This window comes from Egretta garzetta, unplaced genomic scaffold (genome assembly GCF_000687185.1).
Source record: "Egretta garzetta isolate BGI_Z169 unplaced genomic scaffold, ASM68718v1 scaffold215, whole genome shotgun sequence".
In the NCBI taxonomy this organism is placed as follows: domain Eukaryota; kingdom Metazoa; phylum Chordata; class Aves; order Pelecaniformes; family Ardeidae; genus Egretta; species Egretta garzetta.
Window position 1 is genome coordinate 2,845,541 of NW_009259719.1, and position 12,259 is coordinate 2,857,799.

Sequence of the window (12,259 nt, forward strand, 5' to 3'; positions counted from 1 at the left end):
CAACTCAAACATGCATAGGGAGAGTAAAGTTATTTTATTAAATCATGCACATCACGTGTGTTAGTGCAAATAGTTTAATCTGTACTCCAGAAATTCTATTGTATTTTTATATCTTTACAAAATAGATTTAAAACAATTATTTACTTTAAAAAATGTAATTCTGAAGTTAAGCATTTCAGAACAATATTTGCAATAACCTATATACAAGAGGTACTAAGTACCACTGGCATACGAGTGTTCTGTGGTTGGGTGGCTTCCTGCAACTGAAAAGGATGAAATGAATGAACTAAATGACAATAATTAATTTTCTACAAGTCACTTGTGGACTATTTTTTCCAACTAATAATCCTTCCATTAGCAAATCCCATGTAACTTAAGACAGAACCTTTAATTAAAGGACAATGACCCTTAAAACCTCACAAAGTAAATTATATGCTAAATTTCTATTTAAATATTTAAACTATCTTTCGATTGCCATAACATTTTTAAAGCCAATTCAATTGCTGAGATTACCTCCCTATTTTGAAGTTTCCTTTAGTAGAGCCATTTTACTTTACCATTCTTTAGGATATTATTTAAGTCTTTAATAAACTTTTTTGAAGAACTGTTGAGCTGAACAAGACAACTACAGTCTACATTTAATTCAGCACTAACCACAGTGATTCCCACCAAAAGTTAGCAAATAGCAATAGTTATAGTACTTAGATAAGGGAAATAAACTTTGTAATGGGGACCACTGCATCATACATACAGCCATGTGATGAGGATGCACAAAATTTCACTACCAAATTAAAATCATCTTGACCTGACGATACATCATCAGGTATATGATTCCAATTTTGTAGCATTTTATGCATCTTAGATTTTTTTTCAGCTAATCACAGACGTACTGTAGCAGTTCTCTTAATAAAGTTACGTCAACAAAAGCTTATCTAAAGAGCTTCTCCAGCTCAAGTCAGAGAGTATCAAATGACTGAAAAAATAGATACATGTGGTATGTGAGAAAGTATTCATACTTTTAAAGAACGCATCTCTTTAAATATATGAAATTTAATAAATTACATTCAAACTAAGGTTAACGTAAGTTGAATCACTGCACTATGTCCATCAAATGACCAAGTACTTGCTCCCAGAAATACCTTAGTTCACTCAAGAACACACACATGCTTACACTCGCACACGCGCACACTAAATACTCTAGGCTGGTCTTCACCATCAATATCTCTCTCTCTTTAAGGCTGGACATGAATTGTGTTTATTCCCAAAAATCATTAATAAAGCAATCCTTATTGAAGAAAAATATGCTTCCTTCAAAAGGCGTGGTAAGAGAAGTTTTCTTAAGTCTTGTTCCCAACAGCTCAGTGACTAACAGCAAGTAAAATGGTATACTAGTTTAAAAAAAAAAGTTTAAAAAAAAAAAAAATCATACTGAAAGGCACTGAGCACACTGCATCTGTTTTCCAAGTATCTGCAAAGTTACTTGGCTTGGGTGGCCAAATCAGAAACGTGTTTTTTCTTTTAAATCTGGCAATCAGATTCTAAAGTAAGTGTCCACAACGCTAGCCATCATAAATAATTTGGTACCAAGAAGCCTACTTTAGGCCACCATTACAGTATTCAGAATCCCAACATACTAATTTAAAACTTGCATGAAATTGTAAGCAAAAATATTGCTCACAGTATGATGAATCACAATTTTATTCCCTCTTTATAGACAGATACATTTTATACAGTTTAAAGCAAATGACCCTACTGCTGTTCTCACGCAGAGCTGTGCTGTATTAAGAGGTAAAAAGGAAGAGAATTAATCTGTTTTCCCTCAGTATATGAATGTTGCCAGCTTCTAAAGGGAGGACGGTGTATGGATTCAACAACAGTTCTCATGGAGAAGCTCTGGTTAGGCCTGGGTACAGCACGACGGCTGTTACAGCAACCAAAGCTGCCATCACAGGCATCCAAGGCCATTGTCTCTGTGTGGAGAGAAAAAAAAAATCAATATCATATTTGTTCTAATTCATACTAATCAGTTTACCCCGTGGTTCCTGAAAGTCCTGAGTACCTGTTGATAGGCATGACTGAAATGTTACCCAGGAGCCCTACTGCAGGCTAGCCCCAACTTAGAGCATCACAGTAAACCGTGTTCCGCCAGCAAAGGGAACTCCACGACTCTTCATGACTGAGGATCATCAGGAGAACTTCTGGCAGTTCTCTATTTCCAGCTTCATTACTGTACACACCTCAAAAAAACCTGCTATTAAACATGTGAGGGCTTAAGATGTTTGAAACATCGCTTGTGCCAAGTAATCGCTAGACACAGATTTATGCAGTACTGACATTTTTAACTTAGCTTTTGAATGTTTAAATCCAGATCTATGAAGTTAGTTTGTAGCAGATCCTAAGAACATAATTTCAAATGGATTGTCACAACATTTCATGACAGCAATAGCATTTTAAGAGGAGGACACACAGAGACATTAAGAGAAAATGCAAGCTGAGAGTTCAGAATACAAACCAACCACCTATTTCTCGTCTTTTTTTCCATCTTCTTCACAGTAATAGTGAGAAAATTAAAGTGTTTAGAGCCAGAGAGGAATTTCTTAGTCCATAAATAGGAACCGAAGGTTGTTGATTATTATTTAGAGGCAAACTCTTCATTTTTCATAGTTAATCAAGCAATTAAGTTCTCTTACAGGCCCTAGCATCGCAGCATTGTGCAAAAGGCAGCCCATTTGCTACAGACAAACTGAGACAGAGTTAGAAGAGACACATTCAGAACCAGTTAGAACGAAATTAATTGTTAGAATTCAAGAAATCACACAGATGTTAAATGATTAGTTGATTGCTCAGCTCATCAGTATCAGCAGAATGGCATATTAAATGAAGGGTTTGCTTCAGGTAAAGAAATACCTGTGAGCATTTCACCATGCACTATTTTATACAGAAATGGCACAAACAGGTGAGAGGGACAAACATACATTGACTGAACAGTAGTGCTTGTACCTTTCGCTACCACAATGGGCCGTAACACCAATACAGGAAAGCCAGGATTAGGCCGATGAATACGGCTGGGACGGGTTGTAATATGGAAGGCTAAAGAAGGGAAGGGATATTAAAAATCACTTTGTGCTATAAATCAATCAGGTAAAGATGACTGGGGGGGAAATAAGAGGGGGAAAATAAGTCAGTGAGTTTTGTTTTAATTGAAATGTATTAAAGACATCTAACACAATACAGCATTATCTAATCTGGTATACAAAGTTAGTACACCATTCTACTCAAATGAACAGGGATGTTTGAAAATAAAGGGAAGTAAGCAGAAAATGTTCTAAGAAACCTCTTGTCACAACTTGGAATTTAGCACTTAAAAACAATACAAATCTTAAATTGATTTGCCTGTATCTTATTTCTAGTTGGTTTTAGTTTTTCTAAGCAGTAGGAAATCCCATCTGGATTTCTTAAGGCAGAAAGGCTCACAGGAGATACTGAATTTTTCAGCAACGTCTTAATTTCTTGCAAGTTTGCTTTTCCCATTTTCCATCGCGAGCATCCAGGAAAAACAATCTCTTTCCTCCGTTAGTCAATCAATTACAACTATGTTCACAGGCAAACCCAGCAGTTCAGACATTTCCGTGAGATTGTAACATGACTGTACAATCAACACGAAGTTACTATAAAGCAGGGAAGTCCAGTTCTATTAGAGATACCACAAAGATCAGTATCTCTGGCAGGTCATCAGCCTTGGGACCAAATGCAATTCTGAAAATCGATCAAATGTTGCAGCTGGGCTGAACTACCAGCTGGCAAGATTGCAGGGTTTGTTTAGGTTATGGCCTCGTTAGAACCATCTACACATTTTCTCAGCTACATTCAATTAAAAACTGTAAACTACTTTACTTCACATTCTGGATGGACAGCCTCTATCCTTAATATGATACATTAAAAGCAAAAAAGGACCTAATTTCTTTTTAAGCTGTCCTTGGAAGACATCTGCTTTCTCTGTATCCTAGCCTGTATATTTGTGCACACACACAGACGCACAGAGGTTAAGTTCAAACCATGCTAAATATTTTCTTAAGGACTTTTTTGTGCTGAAGCCACCTTGATTTTGTTCAGTCAAATAAATAAATAATAAAAACACATTTGAAGGCTTTCTAAAACATTGTGATTAATAAATAAAATCTCATCCTGTTATGAATTTGTAGAAGTCACTTAATCATATAGCCTCCAATATGGTTCCAAACAGGAATCTTAGAAGGTATTCTAGTCTCTGCTGTTCAATTCAGACTGTTTTAATCAAGGCAAATATTTAATAGACAAGTTATGTGTAACTATTAAATTTTCATGCAGAATTATTTGTGTCATTGGTGTCACAAATCAGTGCCACCTTCCCACAGAAAGCATGTTGATAGAAATAATCACAGCAGTGTTCAAAAAAGTGCCAGAAGTTTAAGTCAACCAGAGCAGCTAATATTCTCAAACCATTCACATAAACAAATCCATCATGTAAAGCGCATCAGGAAATAATCAGTGACTACAAGCATGCAAGCACAAGTAGTACACCACACTGTTAAGCGTCTCAGAACACAACAATTTTTTTGTTTTGAGAATAAAAACTTAATATTTAAACAATATCCCAAAGGGAGTACAGAAGCCTCCTCTTTTCTAGTATTTGTTGGTTCACTGAACAACTTTATGGATTTGGGTATTTTGGGGTTTGTTTGGGGTTTTTTAATTTAAGTTATACGCATTCATGGCTGTGGCATCTTGGCAAATGAAACAGATGATAAATATCTACCATATAAATACCTACTTATCAATCTACAACAAATCTCCTTATTGTCGAGGAGCATTTAACTAGGTGCTTCATCAAAAATGTGCATCTTGTATTAGAATATGAAGATCTGCAAACTCAGATACAGATGGGCTGCAAAAAGGAACAAACCCCACAGTGGGAAGTCACTTTCTGTGGGGGGCTGTCCTCAGAAATGAAGTAGCAGATAATGATTCCAGCATAAGGTGACAATAGTACTTGAAAAATTTGACCCTGGAACCCAGCCCAGTATCCATGATGCTTCAAATAATCCATAAGATAGGTATGTTTTACATTACTGATTGCAAGTCAGGCTTGCTTGAACAGCAAGCTTGTCCTGCAAGTCCTTATAGGGTTGGATGCTCTTCATCATAACCTGACCTCCAGGTTTCAACTGTCATAACTTCCTCCTCTGGAAGCAGATTTTGGCAACTGCCGTGATACCTGATTTCATTTAAATACTCACCTCAAATTGTTCCTAAAATTTCCCGTACCTTGCAAGCTTTTCCATTTTCATCAGGTGCTCCAATTCCCTTCACTGTATTTCTTCCCTCTACTATCCCCCTTTTCCCACTGACTATTTTAATCCCAAGGTTAATGTTTTTAACAGAGCAGAAAACCTCACATTGACAATTACCTATTCAGTGTGATCCCTTCTACTAGGAGGAGTTTTTTGGTTGGTTGTTTTTGACTTTTGCCTACTTTAGTAACTCAATATTATCTGAGCATTGCAGAAGAATTCTAAGCAGGAAGCAAGTTCCAAGAGAATTATAACGTCATATTCCCGAAAACATAGCTGAAAAAAATGAGAAGGGCTTTGAATCCTTTACATCTTTGACAGTTCTACTATGTTAGAGGTTTACATTCAGTAATCAGCTATGGCAAGAGTATTCACACGAACTTTGGGCATCTAGCAGCCAGCTGATTTTAGAGGATGGTACCTGTAGAACTTTCTTCATAGTCAGAGAAAGTGTTTTCTAAAAGGCATCCATTAATCCTCCTGTTTTGTACTGACCACCACAGGAGTTGTTCAGCCTGCACTGATCACAGAGGCAGTACAGGAAGACAATAAACCAGCTATCCCAGGGTAACAAGGTATCTAAAATAAGGCTATGACCACCTTATAACATCTGCCACACCCTTAACATGTGGAGGATTTCAGAAAACTCAGTATAAAAAAAAGTTGCCTCTAGCTTTAAATTCAATTCTAATGATACAACCTCTCAAATTAATTGCAACAGAAAAGCATATTTTCATTAGTGAACAGAAAGGACAGTTCAACTCCACTGTTTAAAGCATGAGCTGATCAGGGATAACCACCGTTAAGAAGCATGAACAAGAGTAAGGAGGGAGTGTCTGCTGTAATAAACACTAATAAAAGCATCTTCAAAAAAGTTGCTTAATTCATTTGGATACAGGTTTCTCAACTTTTACCCATATCATTTTCTGAAATTAAAAAGTTTTGTTTAGTTCTGGTTCACTAGTATTTAAGCCAGACGTTTTCAAGACAGCAGATACCTAAGGCCATATTTAAAACTGTTACACAACTATAAATCTAACTTGCACATGTAATTGTAACAGTGTAATGACCTGCAAATTTGCACAGGTAGGTCCAGAATGGAATTTTGCATATAATACAGTACCCTGCCTTTTTTTTTTTTTTTTTAACGGTCTGTCCTTTTCTATTTGACATACTCCCTCAATCAACGGAATTGCCAGTGTTATAACCCTACTTCCCCACACACTTTGTACAGACTTACGTTGTTTCCTTTTTCTTGTAGCAGCTTCAGGTTTTCTTTACATTGTTTGAGCTCTTCTGCAAGTGACTGATTTTCTTGTTCAGCCATCTCGTACTTCGCCTTCAGCTCTGAGAGCACAGTCTGTGTTCTTTCATACTAAAGATAAAGATAAAACAGTCTGTGGACCCCTGGACACCCAACACATGCCCACATTTGCTTAGCGCACTGCTTCCTTTCCTGTCACCTGCCTAGAGTAATTTGCCTTGGATCAGTGTACTCTCTTTTCATAAAAGAAAGGTAGAAAAATCCTAGTTTAGATTTTCTTTTTTTCTGAATGAAGATTTTTGTCTCTAACTTCAAAAGGCTAGGATTACTAATGAAAAGGAAATATGAAGTAAATGCAAGGCCTTAATTCATCTTTCCTACCAAACAACTGCTTGTTATCATATTGGAAAGGACTGTAAAAACTAAGAAGACAAAACAAGGAACAGCAGAACAAGGAGTCCTTTACATTTAAATAGCGGTCTTACGTGTAGGCTGCAGTTTAAGTGATTACACCAATCAAATAGTTGCAAAAAGTCAACATTCTGTATGAAGTAAAACAAGCGCTCTTCCCGCACAGCAAACTCAAACATAAGAGTAAGAAAGGCATTAAAAAATATTATGCCTTACTACAAACATGCCATAATCCTTAGTGTGGGTCAAGTACAAACAACAGTGGGTGAATGCGCCGCATCTTCCTACACTATGGGCAGGTTCTCCTTTTTCAAACTCACATTCAATCTTCTCTATAGATCACAAGCTTTCTAGTAGTTGGCATGACAGGGATTAGTAAGGACAGAACCAACGACTTTCACTACTGGCATTTACCACAAATTTAAAAGATTAGGCATCTTTACAAATATATCTGATTACAAAACCAGACTAATAAGATTGGATTTTTCAAATATGCCGAAAATGGTAAGGAATGTGACATGGATGAATTGACGAAAAAGCAAAGAAAAGAACTGCAAAAGAAACTAAAAGCAGCGACTGGGGAAAACTTCACTCAAAATGCTCATAAGAGAAGCCAGTAATTGGTGGAGGCTACATCCTTCTTCCAGACATAATCTTTAGAGGGTAGGCAGATGAAATATATGCTCAAAATGCTAGCTTTTCCTTATGCAGTTGCCAATCATCTTCAGCAGCCTAGTGTGTAGAATGTGTAGTCCCACTGTCAAATAAAAGAGTTTAAATCTAACTAGGAAGATCCTACTGACTAAACAGAATTAATTTTGATTCATAACAGCTAATGAAACTCTATACTATGATGTTCAGGAAGACTCTGAATAAGGATTTACCTGTCTGAACAGCCTAAAAGTAAATTCACTAAGGTAATGCATGAAAGTAAACTCTAGGAAGTTCCCAAGACTCATGCAAGTAATTTTATCTGAAATCTTCCTTTTTAGATTTAACCCCCAGTTTATATATAGTTGGCTACCATAAAAGTACTGCCATAAAAATATGAAAAATTCCAATTACTAGAAATCATATATTTGTCCTTCTCTTTTAGCTTAAAAATCAAAGTCATTGGGCATTATATTCTCTCAAAATAGAAATAATGTTTGTGTTACCTCTTTCTGAACATCTTTTGCTTGACTCTCTGCTTCACTGAGTTGGCTTTTTAGACTAGCTGCATCCCGTTGATGTTTTTCTCTCAAAGATCCCATCTGATTTTCAAGTTCCTTTCGAGACATTTCAAGAACACTTATATCGCTGGTTAGCGCTAAACTCTGTTCCTGAGAGCTGAAAAACAAAATCCAATTGGTCCCTCATGTGTTTTAAATTTAAACAAACAAAATTTTTTTAAAGCACTTTCCATCCTCCAAAGCTTGTTTTTATTTAATATAGAAATATCAGCTTAGAGCAATCATAGAAGTGCAGATCATCATTGCCTCCCTACACAAAGTACTGACACAGAAGTCCTGGCCATAGTCTTGCTTTTAGATATACGTGTACAGCTTAGTGTGCATAATTAATCATAATCTACATTTTAAATAATTTATCATTCATCGTTTTTAGTTTCTTATTTTACTTTTTATTATTCACTTAAGCATTTATTATATACTCCAAAGTATTTTGAAACAAATTTGTAACAAGAAGTCTGTCCAAGGTTGTTAGAAGTATTTCACTTATTTGCACACACGCTTCTTTGCTTACTCCAGTCGCATAAGCTAAAAGCTAGTATATTCTTCAAGCGTTTAGTACAGTTGTGTAATAGTCATAGAAAGCTCTAAATTAAGCCATTACAGAGTTCAGTGTAATAACCAAGTAGTGTTAGTTTGTGCCTGTGCAAGACAGAAGAAAAAATATAAGGGAGAGATCTTGCATATCTCCATTATGCAAATCCTGTATTTGCTTGTGTCACCTTCTGTATGAAAAAATACGAGTGGAAATCAGAGCATGATGAAATGAAAAAGAAAGGTTTGATCCCTGTAAAATACCACATTACTTCTAGAAATGTTTTACTGGGGGAAATTCCCATTGTTTCAATTAGATCTTACAACAGTGAGGAATTCAGAAGAAAAAAAAAAGTTATCTAAGCATGACGGTAAAATTCAGATCTATGATAAAACAAAGTTGCTGTCCCATATTTACTTTGTGAATTAAATTCCAGTATCCAAAACTGAAAACCAACATAATAATGGCAGATGAAGGGATAAGAGAGGGAAGCTACTTCCAGGCAGAATATTTATATAGCCTTTAGCAGTGTCATGTGCTCAAATAGCAAAAGAAATTCAGTAAAATAAAAATACTCCTGCACTCTAAAATCCTTCCCGGAAGATATTATGGCACTTGCAATAAAAAGATTTGTATTTTTCTGTTAACCAAATATGACATAGAATACTGTTTCTGCCCATCATTACTATTTATAATGTGACAGGCTTCCATGAGACAACATACTCTCTGAGAATCATTTTCCAACCCTGAATGCTGAGAAAATTTTAGATTAGGAAATCTATGTGGTTTATTATTTTTTAAGTAGAAGGACAACTGTTAAGACTAAATACTTCCACAATGCACACTTCCAAGTCCTTATTAAAAGCAGCAAAATAAGTCAGGTTACCTTATGACAATATAACATGACTGGTAAGTAATACAGTAGCATTTGCAAAATAGGAAAAAAAAATAGCTTGGTATAACAATTTGGCATGAAAGTGCGTTCTCCCCAATACTATGATATAAATAAAATTTCAGCAATTTATTGAAATGACATCAGACACCTAGTACCACTTTTGGGAATAAAAAACAACAACAAAACCACCTCTTCAGCTACTATGATACCTTCCTAGACAAAACCATTGTACCCTTACCTAGAAAGCTCCTTCTCTTGTCGTTGAAGTTCAGATGTAAGCAAAGTATTTTCCTTCCTTAGTGTAACACACTCGGCTTCCAGAGCACTCCACTCTGCCTTCAACTTTTCAAGTTCACCTGCAAGGAATAAAATTTAATTGAATTGAGTAAAATCATGTCATGACTGCTTCAAGTATCACCACCTAATAAATGGAGAAGAAGTTGATATCAGTCGTAAATCTCAAATATATTTGATTATAATCATGTCACATGAATTCTCTCACAAGCACCTATAAAACATCTACTGTTATGAGGTTTGTGAGCCATTAAACAAACGAATGTGTTCTTTTTTAACGCAAGTTGTTTCTAAGGCACAAAGGAATGGGAAAGAGCCTGTTTATGGGTCTACTCTAGTATTTTAGAAAAAGTGACAGAAAAGTGTATTTGAAGAAAATAATTTCCCAGCCTTTAAAATAGCAAACAACAAGAATTGCTAAATACCATGCCTCTGCTACAAGAACAGAATGTTTAAAGCAATAACTAAAGGGTGAAAATGAGATCTTTGAAATAAATCAGTCCCTAGTAAAAGAGATACAGATCAATGTTATACACGTCTTGGTAATACAATGGAGAGACTGGAGTCTAAATTGGAAAAATGCTTCTCTGGCAACAAAGATTAACTGATTCAAGATTTAAAGCATATTTTTCATATGCCAGTTTCTCTTTGATATGTATAAAGTTTCAGCATAAGCTTTTGAACTCTGTTAGATTCTCCAAAACCTGAAGCTATAGGCCTGGCATACTGGCTCTCAAACAGCCCTCATGAGACATGGGTGTATCACAGATAAAGTGAAATGCAAATGAATGAGCCTAAAAGAAACCCTATGCTGGCTCAGCACAACACATTTATATATCTCTACATCATATGCCCAGAATATATGTTTAAAAGTAAACATATTTTAACATTTTCATGTTAAAAATTAGATGGCATCAACAGTTTTATTAAGTCATAAAATACAGTTATATGTCTGGAGTAAAGCTTTGCTAGAAAAACTAAAAGGTCAGAAATTACCCATTTACAGGCTTAAATTACACAAGTCCTTTTGGAAATCTGTGGCAGTATCAATCCCTCAAACAGTACAAGTTTCCCACCTTTTCTAAGTGGAACTATACTTGGTCCACTTTTGATATCAAAGCTAATTTAAGCATAATTGACAATTACTATTTCATGAAGTATACAAAACAGCTTTTGTAAGACTACAAGCCTTGATACGCATATATAAATAACACACATGTATTTATATGTATATATGTGCATATATATGTATAGACATAGTAAATGACTAGAGAGACACAGACAAACAGCAACTTCAATAACTGACATTCCTCAGATTGAAAAGGATGCTACTGCTGGTGCTGGCCTGTAACATCCATTTAAACAAGTACCTTTTAAGCGAGTAGCCTCTTCCTTCTGCTGATCCTCACACTGCTGACATCTGAGCTGAAAACTGGCTTGCAGACTGACAATCTCTTTCTCATAATCTGAGGCGTCTTTCCGCCACCGTTCAAGTTCTGCTCGCACTGTTTGCAGCTCATCTTGCAATGCAGAAATATCTGTATCTCGTTCTGATGCTGCCTTTTCTGCTACTTGTTGAAGTGACAGAATCTCATTTTGAGCACTGACTAATTCATTTCGTGTGCTTGAAATTTCGTTCTCCTTCTCCTCACGAAGATTCTCAATATCTTCTTGTAACCTTCGCAACTGAGCTGGAAAGCATACAGTAATGTTAGTATTTTTTAAAACTGTATTTACAGAAAAATCTAAAAAACTTAACTCCCTCTTCTCCACTTGCTAATGTTAATAGGGCTAAAGAATCCTAATGCAATTGAAAAAGATGTTAATCTTGCCAAATGCTGTACCCTTAAAGAGACATGTATGTGGGGTCAGGTATTACAGAGAGTCAAAAGAAACAAGAATTACGGTTGGACACAGCTTTCTTTGACAGGGTTGTGTTATGTGTGTGATACTAAAGCAACTCTCCAAAATCTGAAACCAAGATGTAGATCGAACTTCATTGTAAGCAAAACAAGTATTACAGAACAAGGGCACTGTGGGGTTCGGGGACAAGAGGAAAAGCAAGAAAGCTTCTGTGACAAACCAAACAGTTGCAAAGCTACATTGGAAATGTTTGCCTGTTCAGCAGTTAACTTGTGATGTCTATAAATATTTGAGGCATGGGGTCCAATTTCTACTCCAGTCTCAACATGTAGTAAAGGAAATAAAAATTACCTTACTTCTTTGCAAAAAGCATTTTTCAAAGCTCAAGATTAATTTTGAATTGGACAGCTGCACCAAATATACTGAACGATAAGAAGT

At 35.8% G+C, this 12,259-nt stretch overlaps 1 protein-coding gene across 27 annotated transcripts in view; it reads right to left on the reverse strand.

Moving 5' to 3' along the window:
- Positions 1-1,682: 1,682 nt before the first annotated feature.
- Positions 1,683-12,259, reverse strand: part of LOC104126719 (sarcolemma associated protein) — a 92,938-nt gene continuing 82,361 nt past the window's right edge. For 19 of the 27 annotated variants that reach the window (XM_035894752.1, XM_009639318.2, XM_035894738.1 and 16 more), the window contains 5 exons: positions 11,329-11,649; positions 9,903-10,020; positions 8,163-8,334; positions 6,571-6,705; positions 1,683-1,970 (listed from right to left, as the gene is read on the reverse strand). In XM_035894752.1, coding sequence (XP_035750645.1) covers positions 1,881-1,970; positions 6,571-6,705; positions 8,163-8,334; positions 9,903-10,020; positions 11,329-11,649 — 836 coding nt within the window. In that variant the 3' untranslated portion in view covers positions 1,683-1,880. Of the gene's footprint in view, positions 1,971-3,000; positions 3,091-6,570; positions 6,706-8,162; positions 8,335-9,902; positions 10,021-11,328; positions 11,650-12,259 lie in introns of all 27 variants that reach the window. The other 8 variants (XM_035894755.1, XM_035894744.1, XM_035894740.1 and 5 more) reach the window with 1 other exon arrangement.